The sequence below is a fragment of the Protopterus annectens genome, chromosome 11.part0, assembly GCF_019279795.1.
Source record: "Protopterus annectens isolate FY-2018-M chromosome 11.part0, PAN1.0, whole genome shotgun sequence".
NCBI classification, from domain to species: domain Eukaryota; kingdom Metazoa; phylum Chordata; order Ceratodontiformes; family Protopteridae; genus Protopterus; species Protopterus annectens.
The window spans coordinates 909,028,466-909,053,437 of NC_056745.1; the positions used below are offsets into that span (position 1 = coordinate 909,028,466).

Consider the following 24,972-nt stretch of genomic DNA (forward strand, 5'->3'; position numbering starts at 1 on the left):
ACAAGAGGTAGACTTCTTCAGAACCAATGATTTCAAACTACCAAATACCTTTTATAGTAAATTTGGCGCCAAAAAATTTTCAATTAATCAATCAACTCATTTTCTTTTAAAAATTGAACCAGAACATTTTCTTTAAAAACACACTACTTATATTGCACATTAAGATTAATAACTCACTTGTATGTGAATATATGCAACTATTATATAGTATGTAATACTCTCCAATATTATTGCAGAACTTTTAGAGTCTTTTTAAAAAGTCATTTTTAAAAAACAACAATATTTTATGATGTTTTATATTTTATAAAAAACCTAGTGTTACTTTCCAAATATTTCTTGGTGTTGCACTAGTACACTTCATTCAACACTCTTACATCCATTGATTCATTCTACTATACTAATGTAGTAAAGGGCTGTAACCTCTAAACTTCTGGTATGTGTGTGCTTGGACGTTTGACAATATATTTTGTCAACCCCTATCTAGAAGAAGAAAGGGTTTAATACTTATACTGTCGTTTAGCCCTGGCCAAGAAGTGGCATCACACAAAATCTGCCATTTGGCTTCTAAGCATGACAATCTAACCTTCCAATTACCCCCAAGCTCATTTACCCCAACTTGGTCAATTATTTTAAAAGTAAAACTGTGTTGGATTCCTTTCTCACTAACGTGTTTGCTAAGTGCGTTCTTCGTGTCCACTTTCTTAATTTTATATAAATGCTCATAAATACGGGTTTTTAGCTTCCTTTCTGTCTTACCAATATAGTAAGCTTGACACCCAGAACAGGAAGCTAAATACACCACCCGCATGGTGTTACAATTTCCTCTTTTACCGTAACAAATGGTTTTGTTGCTATTGGCCAATTTCGTAATTCTATTGGCATTAATGTACTGACAGTACTTGCACCTGCCACAAGAACTTGTGTGTTCCTCTCTGTTGTTCATACCACCTTTTTTCTCCTTTCTGTTTCCCCCCTCAATAATTCTTTTTAAATTGAAGGAGGTTTTGAATACACTGACTGGATGGTCACCTAACACTCTAGCAATATCGTCCGTACTTGAAAAAATGTCCCAATGCCTCCTTAAAATCTCTTTAACCAAATTGGAATATGGGTTAAACATTATAACACACACATTCTTGTTGTTGTTTATACCTTCCTTTTGATGATCTTTTGCAAATGTAGCACTTCCCAACAACGGGAGGTATTTCTCCCCCCATGATCTTATAACATATTTAGTAACATCCTCCACCATACCCTCAGGATACCCTCTAGCCAAAAACATTTCAGCTACTAAACTCATTTGATCCTCCATATCCTCTCTCACAGAGCACATTCGGGCAACCCGGATGCATTGCCCCTTGAGTACATTTTTAAAGATGTGTGGAGGGTGACAACTGTCAAATTGGATATAGTCGTTGGAAAAAGTCGATTTCCTATAAATTTTTGATTGAAATCCTTTGCTGGTATGACTAATGAAAGTATCCAAGTATGGTATTCCTAATTTCTCAACTTTATAAGTGAATTTAAGAAAACTCGTTGTATTGTTAATATATGATATAAAGCTGGGTATGTCTTCAGCAGGTCCCTTCCATACAATGAAAAGATCATCTAAAAAGCGTACATATAAGGCTATATACTTGTAATACATACTAGGCAGAACATATGTTTCCTCCCATTCTAGCATGACGAGATTTGCAAAAATGGGGGCACAAGAAGCCCCCATTGCCACTCCTCGAATCTGTCTAAAATATTCTCCCTGAAATTCTATATAATTGTGCGAGAGAACTAATCTCATCATGTCAAGAATTAAACAAGTTCTGTCCCATGTAAGATTAGAATGTTTCCTCAAGCTGTTTTCAAAGTATTCTAGTCCCGTTGTATTGGGAATACATGCAAACAATTCCTTAACATCTATGGTCAAAAAAATGACTTCGGGTGACCATATATCAGGTTTCAACTTGCTCAAAAAATCCCATGAGTCTTTTGTTAAATGGGGGACATTTTGGTATACATGTTTGCACCAATGGTCTATAGCGACACCAATGTTGAAAGTCTTTGATTTTGAACCGGATATAATAGGTCTAAAGGGGGGGTTTTCCATATTTTTATGAATTTTAGGTATACCAACAATTTTGGACATCACAGGATGCTCTGTCCTAATAAAGTCATATTCTTCGTTCGTAATACGACTATCCAACAAAAACTCCTCAATAATCAAATCAATTCTATGATATCCTATATTAATCTGGTTGAGAGATGTCACCTCATAGTTCCCAGAATTAAATAGGATGTCCTGTATGGCTTTGTGGTAAATGCTGGTGTCAAATATCACTAAACCACCCCCTTTGTCCGGTTTCATTATCCTTATTTCTCTGTTCGCAACCACTTGGTCCAAGCATAATCTCTCACCCTTCGTAAGGTTATCTAGAAAGAGTGTGTCATACCATGGGTCTCTCCGTACCTTTCCGTATAAATTATAAATATCCTTACATACCATACGTTCATAATTGCTGACCTGTACATTTGTCACCGGAATATATGCACTTTTTCTAACTAGCTTTTTTGATAACCCTTCACTTTTAACATTGTTAAACTGGAGTGCTAGCTGCAATCTACGACAATACAACTTCACTTCTTTTATGACATCAAATAAATTTAGTCTTGCTGTAGGTATAAACTTCATTCCCTTGCTGAACAAGGAGAAGAATTCCTGCGTAATATACATCCCAGTAAAATTATATACTTTAAACCCTAAAAAGGAATGGATAGCTACTTTGCTACCGGTATTGGTCTCCGTAACTGAGGTTTCCTCTTGTTTCGTATCTAATTCCTTAGTTGTTAAATTCACATTGGCCTCTGGGATACACACTTCCATAATCTCCGAGGGAGCTCCCCTTTGGATATCTATCTCTTTCTGTGATAGATGGGTGCTTGATGAAACCTTCCCCCTTGAAAATTTTCATCCTCATCTCTTGTTTTGTTCCTACCCCTATAATTCCCATGTTGTATCTCATTAGTGTTAATCCTACTATACTTGTTACGTGGCCAAATGTACGCCCTTTGCATTTTATATGCCTCCAAGTCCCTTTCAAGTTTATCCAATTTTCTATTGTATATGTCGTAAGCTTTAGTTTTGGCCACCCTAAACTGCTTGTCAAAAAGTTCTTGCCAAGAGGAAAAATTATGTTCCTGGGTAATTTCATTATATAGCTGTTCTATTTCTACCATCAAGCTCCCTATTTTTTCATCATTGAATTTCATAAGTAGCTTGATGAACTCAAAACCAAAGAAATCAAACAAACTGTTAAATTCATTTTGCACTGAATCAGAAAACTGTATCCCTAAGGGTAACTTGAAAAATCTAAGCCCCTTGGGCACAATCTTTAAATTTAAACATTTTTCTAAATATCCATTATCGATCTTTACCCCCTTGATGTTATTCAATTTTTTACCCAATAAGTATATTTTAGATTTTATAGTACTATTTACATATTTTACATTTCCATCATCCCTTTCATCATTTTTTAAATGATTATTCCCAAAATTATAATCATCATTAAAAAAACTGTTCATAACATCATTAGAATATAATCTACTGTTTTTATTGTTCATATGGTTATGATGTAAGGTGCCCTTATTCCTTGGTAAATGCATATTTCCTTTTACACAAGGGCTAGAGCTTATATTGTTCGTCACAGTACCTTTATGATGGTCAGTGTTGGTCCTGACCGTTGCGGAATAAGTTCTCATCGTTGCCCGCTGTTTGGGCTTAGCTCCCATACGATGAGTCTCTTCCTGTAAATGGAAGAGACTAAAATCGAAGGTAAATTCCGCATCGTTTAACACCAACTTGTCGATCTCATTAGAGTTTGAATTAGCGTGTAGCGTGTCCGCTAGGTTGCAAACCACCTGCCCATTCGGGATGCTTAACTCGCTGTTGTCCGCCTCGACGTTGGAAGTCAAATCAATAGATGTAGCTCTTACAAAATTGGATTTGACAGTGCGAGGTGTACCCGATGGTAATCGTTGGCTCTTAGGAGCCGCTGCCACGTTAACTGCCTCAGTCACTGGTCTTGAAAGCGTAGCTACTAGTTGTAGCAGTTTGTTGACATCATCCTTCAGCGACAGTACCTCCGTACGTAGCTCCGTAAACTCAGCTCTGCTCAATAAAGCAGACGGGGATCCCAGGCAAGCCATAAAGAACACGACTGTAGAAATAGTGTAAAAAGCACAACCAAAACACCGTAAAGCTCACCAGGATCTCTGTAGCTCGAGCAAGCAGTGCCAGGAGCTAACTTCTCCCTCAGTATTGGATTATAACAAGGTACAAAGAATGTATCAAGCACGAATTCACCTCCAACCAGGTCTCAATAATCCACACTTAGTTCTTGAAAACAGATTTAATACGATCACAGCAAGGCACAGTTAACACAATTTGATCAATCATAGGTTTAGCGCTTTCATCCACAAGAGGTAGACTTCTTCAGAACCAATGATTTCAAACTACCATATACCTTTTATAGTAAATTTGGCGCCAAAAATTTTTTCAATTAATCAATCAACTCATTTTCTTATAAAAATTGAACCAGAACATTTTCTTTAAAAACACACTACTTATATTGCACATTAAGATTAATAACTCACTTGTATGTGAATATATGCAACTATTGTATAGTATGTAATACTCTCCATATATATATATATTGCATATATCCAATTTGACAGTTGTCACCCTCCACACATCTTTAAAAATGTACTCAAGGGGCAATGCATCCGGGTTGCTCGAATGTGCTCTGTGAGAGAGGATATGGAGGATCAAATGAGTTTAGTAGCTGAAATGTTTTTGGCTAGAGGGTATCCTGAGGGTATGGTGGAGGATGTTACTAAATATGTTATAAGATCATGGGGGGAGAAATACCTCCCGTTGTTGGGAAGTGCTACATTTGCAAAAGATCATCAAAAGGAAGGTATAAACAACAACAAGAATGTGTGTGTTATAATGTTTAACCCATATTCCAATTTGGTTAAAGAGATTTTAAGGAGGCATTGGGACATTTTTTCAAGTACGGACGATATTGCTAGAGTGTTAGGTGACCATCCAGTCAGTGTATTCAAAACCTCCTTCAATTTAAAAAGAATTATTGAGGGGGGAAACAGAAAGGAGAAAAAAGGTGGTATGAACAACAGAGAGGAACACACAAGTTCTTGTGGCAGGTGCAAGTACTGTCAGTATATTAATGCCAATAGAATTACGAAATTGGCCAATAGCAACAAAACCATTTGTTACGGTAAAAGAGGAAATTGTAACACCATGCGGGTGGTGTATTTAGCTTCCTGTTCTGGGTGTCAAGCTTACTATATTGTTAAGACAGAAAGGAAGCTAAAAACCCGTATTTATGAGCATTTATATAAAATTAAGAAAGTGGACACGAAGAACGCACTTAGCAAACACGTTAGTGAGAAAGGAATCCAACACAGTTTTACTTTTAAAATAATTGACCAAGTTGGGGTAAATGAGCTTGGGGGTAATTGGAAGGTTAGATTGTCATGCTTAGAAGCCAAATGGCAGATTTTGTGTGATGCCACTTCTTGGCCAGGACTAAACGATAGTATAAGTATTAAACCCTTTCTTCTTTTAGATAGGGGCTGAGGATATAATATCAAATGTCCAAGCACACACATATAAGAAGTTTAGAGGTTACAGCCCTTTACTACATTAGTATAGTAGAATGAATCAATGGATGTAAGAGTGTGAAATGAAGTGTACTAGTGCAACACTAAGGAATATTTGGAAAGTAACACTGGTTTTTTATAAAATATAAAACATCATAAAATATTGTTGTTTTTTAAAAATGACTTTTTTAAAAAGACTTCAAAAGTTCTGCAATATTATTGGAGAGTATTACATACTATACAATAGTTGCATATATTCACATACAAGTGAGTTATTAATCTTAATGTGCAATATAAGTAGTGTGTTTTTAAAGAAAATGTTCTGGTTCAATTTTTATAAGAAAATGAGTTGATTGATTAATTGAAAAAATTTTTGGCGCCAAATTTACTATAAAAGGTATTTGGTAGTTTGAAATCATTGGTTCTGAAGAAGTCTACCTCTTGTGGATGAAAGCGCTAAACCTATGATTGATCAAATTGTGTTAACTGTGCCTTGCTGTGATCGTATTAAATCTGTTTTCAAGAACTAAGAGTGGATTATTGAGACCTGGTTGGAGGTGAATTCGTGCTTGATACATTCTTTGTACCTTGTTATAATCCAATACTGAGGGAGAAGTTAGCTCCTGGCACTGCTTGCTCGAGCTACAGAGATCCTGGTGAGCTTAACGGTGCTTTAGCAGTGGAGGATTGAGTAAGCCAAGATTTGGTGCTATACATTAAGGCAACACAATTAAGAATTATCTATATTTACTACAAATTAGAAATTACAAAGCAAAATGGAAATATATATATTACTGGAAAAGAAATGGGGAGTAGCTGACATCAACAAGATGTAGAGATATGGAAACTACTGGATGAGATGAGAGATTAAGGGGAAGTGTCATGGTATGTGGCAAGCAACTTTAAGAAAACTTCTTGAAAACAAAGATAAAGATGTGGCATAGTGCATCCTACCCAGAGATTACAAAGTTAAGGAGAGGGACACTAGAGCCCTCAAAAAAGCATAAGACTACCATCAGAGAAGGGATAAAGACCCTTGATGTTGGGAACAATAAATGAAAATATCTAAAGACTGGAAGCCACACAGGACACACTTTACTCTGCAAGATAAGTACCTGCAGTCCTTAAGAATGCTACCATCCCCTAGGAATGGTATCAGAACTCAATGAATACATAAAAAAGAAAACACACCAAATTTGCAAGCTAGAAATAGTCAAATTCTAAGAAAAGCTAGGTCATCAGGAGCAAAGAAGACAGGGATTAGAAGGACAAAATATAATGCTAGCCTCAGTATAACAGTAATATAAAGACAAAAGAAAGGAAGGTGCACAAACCTAAAATGGCCATTGTCAGGGGAGGGGTTAAAGGGAACAAACATGCAACATAGTTCAGTATGCTCAGAATCTTTGCCTGGAAGTATATGCAGAGATACTTTTACACCCCATCAAAGATTAATAAAATGTTTTCAGGAAGTGAGGGGCACAGTTGGAGACGTACACAGAATGTGGTTAGTACCTTGAAGCATCTGTTCTGGGATTGCAAGAAATTGTGGCAGTGCAAAACAGAACTAACCACACCAATTGAAAAACTGTGTTATGAAAAAATATCTAAATAGTTTTTGATTCATTTGTCAACAGAAAAAAGAAACAGATATAGAACTAACCTGCTAACACTGCTGCTGATAGTCGGTTAAAAAAGGAATCAATTCTCTGGAAGAGCAAGCAAAAAACAAAGCTAGTGGGAGTGATAGAGACAATGAAAGCAATAAGAGAAACATAAATGTTCAGTGTCTGTTATTCTAAAAGTGTATTAATTCTGGTTTAAGCACTTGGGCTTCAGGCCAATTATTTTACATTAAGAGGGTTCGTGGTCTGCACTCTTGTGGGAGGAGAGGCTGGACTCTGCCCTTCTGAGCTGGGAATTTCTGGTTAAAGGCTTATAGTGCCTGCATATTTGAACTGCTTCTTAATGAAATTGGTACACCTTGTTTGCTGTAGCATAGACTAGATCCAGGCCTGCTGAATCTAGCTTTGTTTGTATAACTTGAGCACTAATCCAGGCATTCTTTAAAGTATTCAATTGTATTTATTACTGCTTGGTAGTAACTTGATTAAAGTGTAGCTATCATTCTACGTCTTTTGGATTAAGCACTTGGGCTTCAGACCAGTTGTTTTACATTAGGAAGGTTTGTGGCCTGCACTGTGGTGGCAGGACAGGTAGTTTACATCCTTCTAAGTTGGGAACTGCTGATTGAGGGCTCAGTGTCTGTTATTCTAAAAGTGTTCTGGTTTAAGCACTTGGGCTTCAGGCCAGTTATTTTACATTAAGAAGGTTCGTGGTCTGCACTCTTGTGGGAGGAGAGGCTGGACTCTGCCCTTCTGAGCTGGGAATTTCTGGTTAAAGGCTTATAGTGTCTGCATATTTGAACTGTTTCTTACTGAAATTGGTACACCTTGTTTGCTGTAGCATAGACTAGATATCCAGGCCTGCTGAATCTAGCTTTGTTTGTATGCTTGTTTGTTTGCTTGTTATTTCCCTGAAACGCTAATTCCACCTAAAACGCGGCTTTTCAGCACTTCTGTGGATCCCTAGTGATAACTGCATTGCTTACTGTACTTATTTCCTTGTTTCACTTGAAGGAAAGTTACTGTTTGTCATTTTTGCATTTAAGTTACCTGTAACACATTGCATTTAAGTTATCTGGCACTTGCTCACTAAAGCAATTATACAAGTCAGCACTAAAAAATTAAAAGCACTACACCCTCACAAACTCCCCTTGAGTACCTTGTTCCCCATTGGCCCTTTTTTTCAATTATAAAGGAATTCCCAATACTATTCTAGCATGTCCAAAGATCAGTTGTCAATCTCCTCTCCGGTCCAGCTGGTGAATCTGGGAATCTTGAGGAAATGTTACAACTGCCTCATGTACACAGACAACCCTCTCCTCCTCCCAACAAATTCCAACACATGTGAGAGATGCAACCATATAGCCAAATTGGAGGCTAAGTTCTCTCAACTCAGTACTGGCATAACCAGTCAGGAGGAGAAGGAAACCACATTCACTATGATTCCAGTCTCACATAGACCTACCACGACAGCAAATCAAACACATAAACACACAAAAACATACTCGGAGGCTCTAAATAAAAATCTGCCTAAGCAGCACAGACCTCCAAAGCAGACACCCAAGCAACCGCTACCCCAAAACAAAGCACGTGCAACACATAGCTCACAAAGCCAGTGTGCCAAACAGTCGCAGCCCTTAAGGCTAAACAACACACCTGATACACTTGTAATAGGTGACTATCGTCAGGCACACTGACGTCCCGCTCACCAGGCTGAACAAGGAGAAGGTCACGGTGAGCTGCCTGTCAGGCGCTAGGATCCGCCACATAACACAAGCACTCAGGTCAATCCAAGGCAAGTACAAATATGATTCGGTCATTGTCCATGCTGGTGTGAATGACCTGAGACGTACCTCCCTCGACTACATGAAAAGTGACATAGAGGAGCTCTCTGAGCATGTAGCCCAGGCCGGTATGACCCTGACCTTGAGTAGTATCTTACTCTCACCAAGAATGATGCCACAATATGAAGACAAGGTGATCAATTTCAACAATTGGCTTAAGTATTTGTGTCATTCAAAGGGGATCCAAAGCCTGTCAGCCTGAGATGACATGCTCGACAAGCCACGATGCTTCGCTAGGGACGGCTTGCACCTGTCACCCCTGGGCTTTCGGATATTGGCAAAGGCTCTTGCTTCCCCCATAGTGCCTTTTTTAGGCAAGGCTCAAAAGACAAACCCACCTCCATAGGTATCACAAGGGATAAGAAACTAAGAGTAATGCTACTCAACGCCAGAAGTCTAAACCTCAAGATGCACGTACTCAAAACTCTCCTTAGCATGGAGAACATCGATATCTGTGCAGTAACAGAAACCTGGTTCAAGGCTCCCAAGAGCACCCCAGCACTGCCAGGTTATACCTCATACCATGCCTTTCGGCCCCAAAACTTGGACCGAACCACAAAAGGAGGGGGAGTATCAAAATTCGTCAAAGATACCCACACTTCCAGGTTGGTGGCACAGCACGAAGCATCAGAGACTATCCATGTGCAACTAACAGTGGGTAAAACTGCCTTCCAGTTTATAGCCTGCTACAGACCACCCTCCCAAACCCAGGAACCCCACTCGGCCTTCCTGAGAACACTGGAAAATATGAAGGTCTCTCCAAACACCATTATATTGGGCGACTTCAACTACACAAACATAGACTGGGAGCATTACTCTAGTTCCAACACCCTAGCCCAAAGGTTCCTAGAATTTATAAACTCAAATGCTATGGAACAACTTGTTACCACTCCCACAAGAGGGGAAAACATACTGGACCTGATCATCACCAACATGGGGACTCTATGCTCCAGACCAGAAGTGTATCCCTCACTGATAAGATCAAACCATAAACTAATCTCACTGGATATTCACATCCCAACCCCACCCCCTGCCCAGAAACCCACAGTGAAAAACTTCTCTAAAGCAAATTTCACACTCCTCAAAACCGAGGTGGAATCCTTCAAAGCCCCTGAGCCTGTGGAAAATACGGCCCAGACCGCAGAATCCTTTATAAACGCATTCTATGAACACCTTCAGGAATGCATGGATCATGCAATCCCAAATAAATCCAAAACCCAATGCTCCAAATGCAGTCGTCCTGTCTGGTGGACCCCAGCCATAAACAAACTATACAATAGAAGGAGGAAGCTACTACATGATAGAGCAAAATCCCAAAAAGGGAAGGCATCTCTGATCAGTATTAGCAAAAAACTACGGGCACTCATAAAATTGTCTAAGGCCAGCTTTGAGAGAAACATTGCACAGGACACTAAGGATAATCACAAGGCTTTCTTTAGTTATGTTAGGAACCTGGGTGGGAATTCCCAGATATGCTCAGAATTACTCCAAAATGACAAAAAATACATCGAACCCACAGACATTGCCAACATCCTAGCTGACAGGTTCAGTGCAAACTTCTCCCCCCCCCCTCCCCACCAAAAGGGCAAATATCTATACCAGCAGAGTGCTGCCCCCCTGACATCTCAGATGCTCAGGTAAGAGCCACCCTCTCCAAAGCAAAAACACAGCATCAATGGGACCAGACGGTGTCCCGGCTGCATCCTACATGAACTCCAAGAAGAGCTAAACCCAAACATAAAACTACTGTTCAATCTCAGCCTTACTACAGGATATGTACCCAAGAGTGGCGTACAGCAACAGTGGTCCCTCTCCACAAAGGTGGTGCCTCAACGGATCCTGGAAACTATCGCCCCATAAGCCTGACTAGCTTGGTCTGCAAAGCTATGGAAAGGATCATCATGGACCTCATAAATAAAGATATTGGGGACCTACAGACACTGGATCCTACCCAGTTCGGCTTTGTTAACGGCAGATCCTGCCTCTTAAACCTGGTCAATTTCTTTGAAACAGTCACTAAGGCCATTGACGAGGGGAAGGTGGTCCACACAGCCTACCTGGACCTTGCAAAAGCCTTCGATACAATACCCCACTCGGGCATTATAGATAAGCTCACCAGCTTAAATATAAACCCCTATGTCACTAGATGGGTTGCAAACTGGCTCAAGGACAGAACTCACATGGTTCGAATTGCTGGAGCCATGTCAGACTCCAAACCAGTTACAAGTGGCATCCCACAAGGCTCAGTCCTGGGAACTCTCTTGTTCGGTATATATTTCTCGGAGGTACAGGCCAACACGGAAGGACTGTGGCTGACCAAGTTCGCAGATGACTGCAAACTGGGCGCCATAATCGACTCTCCAGCCGACATAAGTATCCTCCAAAAGGGCCTCATAGAAACAGATAACTGGTGCCAGAGCCATGGCCTCAAGCTAAACGCCAAAAAGTGTACAGTCATCCCCTTTGGCAAAAACAAAGTGCCCACAAATTACCATATAGGTGGTAATCCATTAAGTACGGAAGAAGTAATTAGGGACCTGGGGACCCAAGTTGATAGCAATCTCTCATTTGACAACCACGTGGCCAAAGTGGTTAGAAAAACATTTTATATAGCCCACATAATCTTGAAGGGATTCACATCTAGATCAGGGGAGGTCATCGTGCCTCTTTACTCATCCCTCATCAGGCCCATATTTGAGTACAATGCCCCTTTTGGGATGTACCTTACCAGACACCTGCAGCAACTGGAAAGACCCCAAAAGTACCTCCCCAAGAGGATCAAAGGGCTCAAACAGATGCCATATGCTGCCCAGTTAAAGAAACTCCAGCTCTACTCAGTGGCATACCGCCTGCTCAGAGGCGATCTGTGCCTGACGTATAAAGCCATGTCCAACCCAGAATTAATGGACATGCTGCACCTCAGAAAATCCAAATCCCATCGAGCCACGCGCTCGAGAGACTTGAACCTCAGCACTGAAATAAATAGGACATGCTGGAGGGACAGATTCATAACCCAGAGGCTCCCTTCACTCTGGAATAAAATCCCAGTCCAGGTTAGGCAAAGTCCCTCATTGACTCTCTTCAAGAGGAATCTTGATGAGTGGATGGGAGATCATAGGTTTACCCCGGGTATCACTTCTGTGTCACTGTTAGACAGAGGCACAGTATACTAACCTCGAAAAAGGGCATAGCAAAATTAATTTAAAATGGGTGGAGAAAGCCAAACACACTCTGGCTAGGCTTATAAATGCCCTAGGGCAGATAGCATAGTATGAACCTATGAAATGAAGAATGTATGGCAAGGTGCGGGGAGAATGACAATTAAGAAACGAAATATGTGGAAATCATGTTTTAAACATCAGTCATACACACACAAAGAAAAAGAATAAAAATGAATCTAAGTAAAGAACCCTTTACAGAATATCCAAGAGGAGAACAAAAAAAAATGTAGAAAGTACATGGAGATGTAAATCAGACTGAGGAATACTGTCTTTCCTTCTATAGTCCTGTATTATTTTTATTTCACTTTTTTCTACTTAAATGTATATAGTTTTTAGCTTTATTTCAATTTGGTTAAATGAGTATATGTAAAGCTCATAAGTACTAAATGAAAGTCAAAGCAAGTGCAAATGGACACTTATCATAGGGAAAAAAGACACTAAAACTTTGTAACAAGGAAAGTAAAAAAGAGCCTACCGTAGATAAGAATTGTCATAAACAGAAATATTGCAATAATGTAACTAAAAGAAAATGTTCTGTTTGGAAAATGAAACTAATTAGTGCACCATGCATAAGGAATGTGCTGTGTTTTTACAGATGACAGAAGTACAATGATTTTGAAGGAAAGATGTGAATGAAAAAAGAGGAGAAGCAACTGCAGAGTGCTAAATGAATAACAAGGCGATATATGGAAAAATGCATAAGTTATAAAGGTTGCTGTTAAGCAACTATTTTTATGATAATTATAGAGCACAAAACATGTTTAGCACAATAACTTGAGCAAAAGAAAATAGAGTTACAGCCAAACTTATGGAGCCTATACAAAACAATAAAAAAAAAATAACTAGAGATCACATAGAGGTATTAGAGAGAGTTCTTAAATGTTATGAAAACTTGTACAAAACAGAGCAATGTGAAATCCAAATAACACAAGTGAAAATTTTTATCGAAGACTCAATTATACCAACGTTAGAGAGATATGAGAATCAACAATTAATAGCTAAGGTAGAAAGTAGAAAAAGATGAAAAATTCAGTTACGTCTGGGAACTCTGTATCCCCAAGGTAATAAAATCCTTCTGTGTGGCTCAACTTATAAGCAAACCATGGCATCTAAGTTCAGAAAGGTCAGCGTACCACTGTACTCAGCCCTCATCAGACCAATCATAGACAATAATGTGATCTTTGGTATTTACCTCACCAAACGTATGCACCAACTACAACATCCACAAAGGTTCCTTTGCTGATCACCTCAAAGCCCTTTCTCTTTACTCTTCATCATACAGACGTCTGACAACTGATCCTTGCATGGCAAATGCATCCCTGGACCCTGTTTTGATGAATCTTTTGCACATTCCCAAAACAAACAGCATTAGAATTACTAGATTAAAAGATGTAAATTTAGCTTGTGACATAAATAGGACATGTTGGGGAGAGAGAGAGAGAGAGAGATTTCTCAGAGAATTCCCATGTGTCTTGCACAGGCTCCTCATCCAACTGAAACAGAGCTCCTCCCTATCTGCAAGAACAACTTGGAACAATGGATGGGTAATCTGAAATTCACCCCTGGTCTGATGGTTATATCTCTGATGGACAGCAGCAGTCTGTAAATCATCCACTATATAAATCAAATTTGTGGGTCACATTTGGGTTGCATGGTTAGGCTTACAAGGGTTCTACTGGTTGTTAGCCTAGTATATACCAATGAACAAAGTATAATTAATCAACAGAGAAATCTAAGGAAATTTGGAGGTTAGGAGAAAAGAAAATGAAAAAAACTGAAAGGCTTTTATTTTATCAATAATTTTAAAGGTTTGATAACATAATGTGTTTATGCCCATATTAGCTATATTACCTCCACTTGCAAAGATTATGGAAAAATGTATTCATAGACAAATGCTGCACCACCTAATTCAGAATAACCTTATGGCAGACTCCCAGCACGGCTTCCGACCTCACCACAGCACTACTTCAGCCCTCCTAGCCTTCTCCAACACCATAAACGATAATCCAACAATAATAACATATCCTCTGCCCTCTTCTTGGATCTCTCCAAGGCATTTGATATGGTTGATCACCAGCTTCTAATCCGTACCCTGAAAACATTCTGTCTAGATACTAAAAGCCCTTCAATGGTTCCAATTTTATCTGAGTGGCAGACAGCAGGCTGTCCTTTGGCAAAACAAACTATCCAACCTCCTACCCAACTCCCTTGGTGTACCCCAGGATTCTACACTAGGGCCCTTTCTGTTCTGCATTTTCATCAATGACCTTTATACTGTTATCCCAAAAGTCAACTGTATCCAATATGCTGACGACTCCACCCTGATCTGCTCGGCCACATCTCAGACAGAACTATGGTCAGCTAACCAAAACACCTTCAACATAATAGAAAAATGGCTTTCTGGTCGTTGTCTGATCTTAAATCCCCACCAAAAAACTGTTAATTTTCTCACCAACTCAGGTCTACTGCATTTACCTTTACCATAAAATCCAATAATGGCACTATAATCTCCTCAGACACCTCTACAAAACTACTAGGTGTTATCATAGATAATCTTAAATTCAACCTGCATGTTAATCAAATCATCAAAACCATCAATAAAAAACTAGGGTCACTTTACAGGATAAAAGCCTTCTTAACCCCACCTGCTAGAGTTGCCATAGCTCGCTTTCACCTACGTTCAACTCTTCTGTAAGAATCCCCTTTACTTTCTAATTTAAACAAGTTTGTCCTTAACAAGCTATCTGCTACAGCCACATTGACAGATTTGCCACTAGTCTGCCTTATAGGACACACCACTGTATCAATCTAATCCAGCTTCATCCAGTATAACCAACTGATTACGGCATATAAAATCCATTACAATCCTGAGAATACTCCTGCACTTAAAAACATTATCACCCCCTATAACAATTCCAGACCTCTTTGATCTTCTAACAGACTGCTAGTTCAGACTATCAAAACTAATAACTCAGCTGGTGACTCTCTCTTGGCCAACTCTGCAGGTAGATCCTGAAACTCACTTCCCAGCTGATATTACTTACCACCCTGAAACAATTTAAGATAAGACTCAAGCAATATTTGACACTAAACTGGCTATGTCAATGTATCAAACCTGACTACCTCTCCTCTACTATGAGTTAATAACTGTAATTTAGTTTAGTTGTGTTACTTAATCTGGATTTACACACGGGATTATCTCTAACCTTGGAATTTATATAACTTAAGTATGTAATCACTGTATAAATTGTATCTGTAATCTTAACTGCTTACCTTGGAGCTTTTCTCCCCGGGCCTCCGCTGAAAATGGACATGAATCCAGTCGAACTATCCCGGTCAACAAATGTAGAATAAATAAACAGCATCTTTGAAGAAAGCTATGATAGCTACACTACCCAAACAGGGCAATGGCCATTCAAATCCAGCCTCATATTGACCTAAAAACCCATTTCTATTTTAAATCAAGATTGTAAAGTGTTTATGCCCATATTAACTAAGAGAATGGCAAAGATATTACTCAAAATTGACAGATATGTTTCAAGTTGCATTTGTGGAGGGAAGACAAACATTTGACAACATTACCAGAAAAATGATGAGCAAGAGGGGAGCAGAATGCAAGAAAACACAACTGTTGTTGGTAAGTCTCGATGCAGAGAAAGCATTTAATACAGTCAGCTGGGATTTTATGAGTGGGATGAACCTAAGCAGCAGTTTCGGCTGCAGGTCAGCCGAGACTGCCTTCCATATCTGGACTGACAACATAATATAGGCAAAGCAAAAGGGATAGGGGAGTATTAAGTAAAAGACCAGCTCTGGAAGAGTTTTTCAGCCGAGTGTTACAAAATAAATAATTAGAAGAGTTTATAAAATACTGCATGAAAACTACAAGAATCACAGGATGTTGGAAAAGACTGTGAGAAAGAGAATGGTAAGGCAATTTACAGGGATCAATGGGAAGAAAGCCTAGAAGGTTTACAATTTCTGCATGAAAGTGTTTACACACACACATATGTATATATATATATTCCCATCAGTTGATCGAATTTTCAGAAACTCAAATTCATATGGTTGCAACATTACGATCGAGTTTTTGAAAACTCAAAGCTTTCGAATGGAGATCGAGGTACAGGAAATTTATGTAGTGCGATCTCAGAGTTGGCATATATAATTATAATTTGTAGGGGGTGTGGCGGGTGCTTGTCCCCCTGTATGTTTCAGCCTTCTTATGGCCTCATCAGCACAGTACAGGAGATAAATGTAAAAAAAGGTAGATTTTGTGTTTTTTTTTTTGGGGGGGGGGTTGATGTTCAAATTTTCAGAAACTCGATCATATGGTCTCATCAGTATGAATTTCAGGTTTCTGAAAACTCAATCATCTGAGATATATATATATATATATATATATATACATATATATATATATATATATATATATATATATATATATACACACACACACACACACACACACACACACACACACACACACACACACACACACACACACACTGTACAGATAGTATAATGTTTGCATAGATGATGTTCTGAATCTCCAGGAAAAAAATGCTTAGTTACTCAAAGTTCTTACTCACTAAACCATTTCTTCAGAAATTATGTCTTATGTAAATTTACTACACTCCTCCTATGAGAAAGTTATGCATTATTGTTCTTGTATTGACTTACATTATTTTACACCCTGCTGCTTAGTAATGCTTTTATGCCCAGACTGACAATTTATTGTGTGATACTTCCTGTTTATTTCATTTTAATGAATTCCATTATTTTTGTACATTTTCTTTAGAGTTTGTTTAAACTTTGTAATGTTGTACATCTATTATTTCTTGTGACTTTTCTCTCTAGGCTTTACTGATAATGGGCAATGTAACCAGCTTGGCTGTCTTGGTAAATAAAAGAAAATAAAACAAATATTTGTACTTCCCCAAATAGACTTCAGAGGATTTCTCCTCTGGTAAACAGCAAATGCTGGAAATGTGATGCCAAAGAAAAAGAGAAGTAACTGAGAACATGTCTTTGGGAATGTCATGAACTGACAGATTAAAAATCACTGCAGTGTATTGACATAAATATTGGGGGAACAAATGATATTAACTAAAAAACTATTATTTTGAACTGGGATATAGGATCAGAGTTGACTATAAACAGTAAGGCCTTATAAAGTGCAAGGTTACTGACTTCCAAAAAAGCAACTACTATAAAATGGAAATCAAAATTTGCACCAAATGTATCAGAAGTTTTGAATACTGCAAAAGAGATAAGAGAACTGGAGGTGTAATCACTAGAAAAAAAGAAGCAGCAAATTTCATATAAAAAATGGAATGTGTGGGAGCAATATATGAAGAATAACATTCAGGAGGAGGAGGAGTGCAGTTTAAGGGAAGGAAAGAATTGATCAATTTATGTAATGCTGGAATGAATGGAAATTGTTAAGAAAACACAGGTATTCCACATGAAAATAGCAAAATAAACTGTTACTATGGTTGCTTTTCTATTAATGTATTTAAATCCATGTCACAATTTAAATGTGACGATTTCATAAAGATGTTTAAATAAGATGATGGTTAAAATTTACTTACATCATAATATCCTTCCTTATCAGCCTTTGTTTGTGGAATTTCCAGAATTAATGACCAAACTTCTCCACGTAGCTGGTGGGGAATGCCTTTGTAAATTCTTTTTCCGAGCTACAAAAAAGAGTGGGTTGAAAAGAAAAGATCATCACTTGACCTCTATGTATCTGTACTACTATAATACAATAAGCTGAGATTTTATGCCCGCACATAAAAACTTTACTACACTTATGTTGATAAACGCGTGGCAGCTAAGTACATCAGAAGTACAGAAAACTAAAGAATAGATGCAGAATCCTTTATTATCCTTGGGTGAAACTTAAAATACGAGTACTTGACAGGAAAAAAAAAGTCCTGTTTAATTACTGCAATTAATACTTGCAAGAAATGTTTTAAGGAATCAGCAAAACTGTTGCTACTTATATGGCATAAAAACAAAGATCACATTACAAAAAAAGCCTCTGCAAAACAGTTATGTGAAGTAAGGTCAGATTTAAATTTACTTAGTTAAAATGCACATACTTATGGAGCGTATGAAGCTTGCCATTCAGACTAACCCAAAATAAAGCATTAACAGAAGGAAGAGAAAGTAGCAACAAGACAGGCCACACTAGTAAGAGTAAAAGCAATACAGGGATAGAACAGGGCTGCGAATTAAACAGTACATCACACAGAAAAAAAATCAGTGTAGCCAGAGTAAACCTAGGTAAACATTAAGAGGGCATGCAAACTCCTCACATTCAACAACCAGAGCTCATGACTAAACACTAGTCCTGAAGATTAAACTGAAATTGTTGTTACTGAGCCACCAATATCTCTGCAGCATAAACATTACTGCATCATTATTCATCATGCAAGTATCCACAAAATAACCGAAATAACTTTTTTTTTTTACTTGAGTCATAAACAAGAAAGATCTTATTTCACATCTAAAAGAGTCTACCAAACACCAGGAAGAGATCTGTCAAGCAAAAGGTAAAGTGACAATTTGGAAGGGAATGGAGGGCAGGTTTGTGGAAGTGTTACAGAAATGGATGATGAATATCTGTCTTTATGGTAAGTGCATAACTTTTTTATATTACATTATGCAGTCTGTACATATCCATACTTAAGGACAAAGTCTACCAGCTAACATCTTGGGTGGCATCTTGACAGAATACTATGGTGTATGATGGCCTAAAGGAAGACCTAGTCCAGAAAACCACATCTATTTAAGAACGCTTGAAAAATGCAGATTAAGTTATTATTGACCTGGTAGAGACAGCTTTCAGTTTGCAAGGGGCACTTTTGTTACTGGAAGAATAAAAGAAAGAAACACAGTTTGTGCAACTAATTGGATAGTGCTACTTTCATGACTTTAAGGCCCAGTTTACAGAGTGTAAATAAACTGGTCATCTTTCTTTGACTCTATTTTCCTTTGCAAGCAAAACTTTGTGAACATTCAATGTAAAATGTATTTTTTCCTGTCAGTGCACCGAGAGAAAAGACTGGTTAAGACTGGATTCTGAGGCCACCTTTGGCATCAAGGATGGATTTGGTACGTAGAGAGACACTATCTTCATGGAATAACAAATAAGGAGGATGACAAGACAGTGCTTGCTACTCAAGGCAACAAGAAATAACATTTTCCAAGACAGAAATTTTGTTAGCTGAACTCTCGGGTACTTACTGCACGTGAGAAGTAAGTTTTTTTAGATTGAAGTTACAATCCTATGGAGGAATGAGCTCTTTAATAAGAAATATGGGAAGAAATGTGCATCTTAAGAAAGTCTTGCAAACTTTCTGAGTCATCAAGGAAGCAGAATTGAAGTCTTGATGGAAATTTGAGATTGCTGCAAAATGAATTTTATAGTGGAGAACATAACTCTCAACTGTACCAAATTCCTCGCAAAATACAATTTTGGGGCTAGAAATAATAAGGTGCCACGGATGGCCATTTTTTGTATTTATTTGTGTTTTCCATGTGCTCATTGACATCATCATGCAACACCAGTATGCCCAGTGGTATCACCAATATGCAGTGGTAGGCATGGTGACATGAGAGCCATGACAGTCCTCTGAGCGATGGGTCTACTTTATGCACTCAAAACATGAAAAACCCAAATCCAAACAACGCAACACATAAAGAGCGAGCTGTGAATACATCGAACGTACTAAAGCGCAAAATTTAAAACCTCGAACCATCATAGTTGGCCAACCCACACCTGCAACACACTACCTACCCAAACACAATAAAAAAACACATACATACACTAACCAAAACCCTACTTCTAACACTAAATTAAAGCACCACAACCCTACTGCTAACCCTACACTAAACCCCACATACACAACTATCTATGCACTATTCTTAACCCCTCCCTAACCCTAAGGTCCGTAACTACTGCACACTTCCTCTACGGAGCTATACCCAAACAAACTAAATATTCCACACACATACACTTAACAAAACCCTACACTAAACCTTACATACATTACACCTGCACAAAACCTTACATACGCTGTCTACCTATGCACCTACCTTAACCCTTCCCTAACCCTAAGGTCCGTAACTATCGCACACTTACCTTACAGATATATACAGCAGATGGGCCAACTATGCAAATTCGATATTTCCACTTTCGCAGTTCCGTTCATTCGACGTATTCGCAGTTCGCTCTTTACGTGTTGCGCTATTTGGATTCGGGTTTTTCAGCTTTTGAGCACGTAAAGTAGACGCCTGAGCAATCTGGTTGGTTAGACCAAAGAAATTTCCCTTTAAATAAAAAACGGTGGCGTAACAGTAGACATGACATCCAAAAATCTTTTACCTCATACAACCGCAACCCAATAGGCACTGCCATTTTAATCTCTGCCTATTTAACGCTAGGTGAACCGTTTCTGCAGAGCTTCAGTAAGGGAAGCAAGGCACGCTAAATTATGCAGGAAAGTACAATGGCTAAACTTCAGGTCATTCGTGACAAACTGTGGAATTCCCCAGACTTCCCCATCAAAGGTATTCAGTTCTGGTACGTATGCAGAGTTTTGTACTGGCTGCAGAATTGAAGGTAATGGATCACTTCTGTCCTTCTGCAACTTGAGAATTATAATAATTTTTTTCCCCATCGTTTGTAAGCAAGAATGATTATGGTATTGTGTAGTAGTTTGTCAGTCCTATGAGTAGGTGTCCCCACATTTATGCTTGTATGCCTCCTTGTCTTGAAAAAGGGGTGATTTTGTTTATTTATTTATAGGTTACAGTTAATAACATTTGTCTCTATTTAAAATGTCTGGTTGTGAAAAGTAAGGACTTGGAATCCCTTCCTAAGTAAACTGTCTTACTTGTTGCGATCTATGTGTAAGACATGGAGAGACTTTTGATTGGCAGTTGGGGGCGGAGAGCAGTTAGCAAATTTTTTAGTATTATACAGGGACTGTTTAGTTTGTAAGCTCTGTGGATAACAGTTATGCAGGTCATCGTTTACTTGGTGTGGTAAGAACGGCGACCTACAGGTTGGGTACCCCCTCTACCTAGAATGCCAGTGCATTATCCCCAAAAATAGGGAAAGATATTGCTCTTATAAACTTAAAAAGTTGCTTGAATAGCAAGATTTGTGTTGGCATGCATTTTCTGAACACTATAAGGTCTGAAACTCAAATGTATGCCATTGAGGAGCAGACCAAAACTATGAGGCAAAAATATGGACATTTGCGAACTACGGTCCACGCTAGAAGGTGGGTATTTATTAATACTTTTTGTTCATTTTGTTTATAGAAAATAACTTTCCTCTGTAATTGTGACAGTTTTTGTCACATTTTTCTTTTGCTTAATCTAACTACTGGATGGAATAGAACGGTGAGATTTAATAGGTTGCGGGGAATGGTGCATCATGAATTGCATAATGTCTTTCTTATTGTAACTGAAGCTGATCATGCTAGTGGATAGTAACTGCTGATGTCTTATAAAGCTCATGCTGAGCACTTCATAACAGTAGTCCTTTTGTCACAGTGGAGGCACTTGTTTAGTAAATGGGAATTGCTAACACTTACAGCACTAGACAGACAATCTTGCTTCAGAAACCCAGTTCATGACAGAAGAAATCTCATTCAAAGTATACACGTCTCATAGTAAAATGTCAGTTGGCTCATATTTTGATCGTAGTAAAGAATCACCCATATTATTATGATATGACACAGACACACAGCATATGAACTATGAAAAACGATGCAGAGCAGTAGCTTTTTTATTTCGATAATAAACAAAAATAAAGACATTTGGAATATCAGCTTTTAGGTTAAGAACTGAAATGGAAAAATAAAGTTCTACCTTAAAATGCGCCACTTTGGGAATGTGAAAAATGGCAAGCATAGCACTCAAAAACAATTACTGACCTTTGTTTTAGGAACACTTTTGTCACAGACAGCTCTTAGCCAAGGTCCCTGTTTTCAACACAATCACTAAAGAAAGTGTAGTATAAGAACAATTTGACAACTGAAGCACAAAACAAAACAGATTATAGTATAACATTTAAGTAAATTTTGATGATAATTATTTTTAGTTTTGTGCGCTATATTTTACAAGATGACAGAGCAGGAGATAATAACAGCAAGTCTTTCGTTATATAGTACAACTAGCTAAAGTAGTAATGGACCAGAGCAGGTGCAACACTGCCTAATTATTTTCTCTAGTAACTCAGGTGTCACTAATAAACATATGCAGTTTCAGAAAGCAGTGTGTGCTTCACTGAACCAGCTCAGACTTTTTATACAAACTTTTTCCTCTGTTTTAATTTGTTTTCTTTGGGATTCAATAATGCCGAATATGTACACTTTTTAACGTATAAACTGAAAAACTGCAAGGCTGCAATAAAGTTTTCTAATAATGTTTAACAAAATCTCCAGCTATGAGAAGAAAGGGTGAGATGTCTTTTGTCATGCATGCTTGGGGATTTTTTGGTGTGTGTGTGTGTGTGTGTGTGTGTGTGTGTGTGTGTGTGTGTGTATGTGTGGGAGAGAAGGAATTTGGGATTATTATAAATAAAACGTGCACCACTAGAAATTAATTTCTGCTAAATGTAGCTACTAAAACACTGCTTTAATGTTTTAACGACTTCATTTAAATGCCACATTTTACTTTACTGGCATCTTTCATGATGTCATACACTTAATTAGTCAAACAAATGTGAACACTAGCTGACTTGAATTTAATTCATACAAACAAAATGTCATGCTTTCTATGGCATATTTCTCAACTGTGTCTGATTTTGACTCGAATTTTATCTCTGTCCCTCTCAATCTCTCCTAAAACTGATGACTTTTGGAGAAATGGAGGTCATAACTCAAATGTCCAGATTTTAGCAAAATGTCCAGATTTTTGTCTCATATTTTTAATCTGTTCCTCATAAAACTTGAGGTTTTTCAGGCAAATCAGTGAGAACTGAATTCACTAAATAATAACAGTTATTTCAATTTCAGACTTCGCATCCTTCAGAAAATGCATGGTAAGGTGCTGAGGATGCTGGATAGTAGTCTGCACTCAATATGCATTTTGATCTGTGCAGACCTCTCAAGTGTAGCTGATTACAAGGAAAGTTCCTCATTTGAGTAAAAAAATATATGATGTTGCACACTGTTCCCCCAACGAAAAGGTGTCACACAGTGACAAGATATTTTTTAGTTAATAATCATGGGATATAATACTGAATCATATTAATTCATCAAAATATGTTTTTGTAAGTATAAAGTGACACATTTTAACCATCCTGTGAAGCTGCCTAGTTGAAATAGTTAGTACATTGATAATAATTGTTCCACATTTTGCCCTTAGCATGAGTCTTCAGGGCCTGGTTGTTAGCATCATATAAATAAAATACCATTGTTCTGGTTACATTTTGTGTTACTCCGCCTGTTTTTCAGTTTGTGTTTGAATGCTGGTACCCCTACAATTCCAGCTTATTTGTGAAAACTTTATTTTAATCACTGTCCAGATTTTTTAGCCAATTGTATTTACTTTTCATGGGCCTTTGTCCAGATTTTTGATGCTTCCAGGTTGAAACTAAAACCTTCATCGGAGGTTCAAGAGGAAAAAATTACTGATGAAATGGAAGCAGTGAATGGGGTCCAAACCATGTTAAGTCACCAAAAGAAACCACAACGGCAATACCCAGATTTTCTCTGAGCTACTACACAATGGTACCTCCTATACCGAGCCAACAGATTCAGTGCCAACTTTACCCCCCCTCCCACCAAAGGACCAATCACAAAACCAGTAGATTGCCAGGCACCCAGTATTACTGCTGCACAGATTAAAACAGCACTGTCCAAGGCCAAGAATACAGCTTCTATGGGACCTGACAATATCCCTGGCTGTGTTCTACATAAACTACAGAGTGAACTCGCACCTCACCTTTGTGCCCTGTTCAATCACACCTTCACCTCAGGCTTTGTCCCTACCAAATGGCACACTGCTATAGTCATCCCTCGCCACAAAGAAGGAGCAAGTACAGACCCTGGGAACTATCGCCCCATTAGCCTGACAAGTCTGATATGCAAAGCTATGGAACGCATCATCATGGACCTAATAAACAAGGATATAAGGAATCTCCAAACTCTGGATCCCACACAGTTTGGTTTTGTGAAGGGTAGATCATGCCTGCTCAACTTGGCTGACTTCTTTGAGTCAGTCACCATAGCTGTGGATGAAGGCAAGGTGGATCATACAGCCTACCTTCATCTGGTCAAGGCCTTTGATACTATTCCCCACTCAGGAATCATAGAAAAACTCATTAAGCTAGGCATCAACCCCTATATCACTAGGTAGGTTGCAAACTGGCTCAAAGATAGACCCCACACTGTGAAAGTAGCTGACTCCAAGTCAGACTGCCAACTAGTCACGAGTGGAGACCCACAGGGATCGGTCCTGGGTCCTCTTCTGTTTAGTATCTAATTCTCAGAAGTCCAGTCCAACACGAAGGGACTCTGGCTGACAAAGTTCGCAGACGATTGCAGGTTGGGAGCCATTATTAACTCTCCAAGTGATGTT

The 24,972-nt window shown here is 38.4% G+C and overlaps 1 protein-coding gene across 2 annotated transcripts in view; it reads right to left on the reverse strand.

Moving 5' to 3' along the window:
* The window catches only part of USP6NL (USP6 N-terminal like), a 1,978,038-nt gene that overhangs the window by 993,365 nt on the left and 959,701 nt on the right, over positions 1 to 24,972 (reverse strand). For both annotated transcript variants that reach the window (XM_044088303.1, XM_044088302.1), the window contains one exon: positions 17,958 to 18,065. In XM_044088303.1, the coding sequence (XP_043944238.1) occupies positions 17,958 to 18,065 (108 nt within the window). The remainder of the gene's footprint in view (positions 1 to 17,957; positions 18,066 to 24,972) is intronic.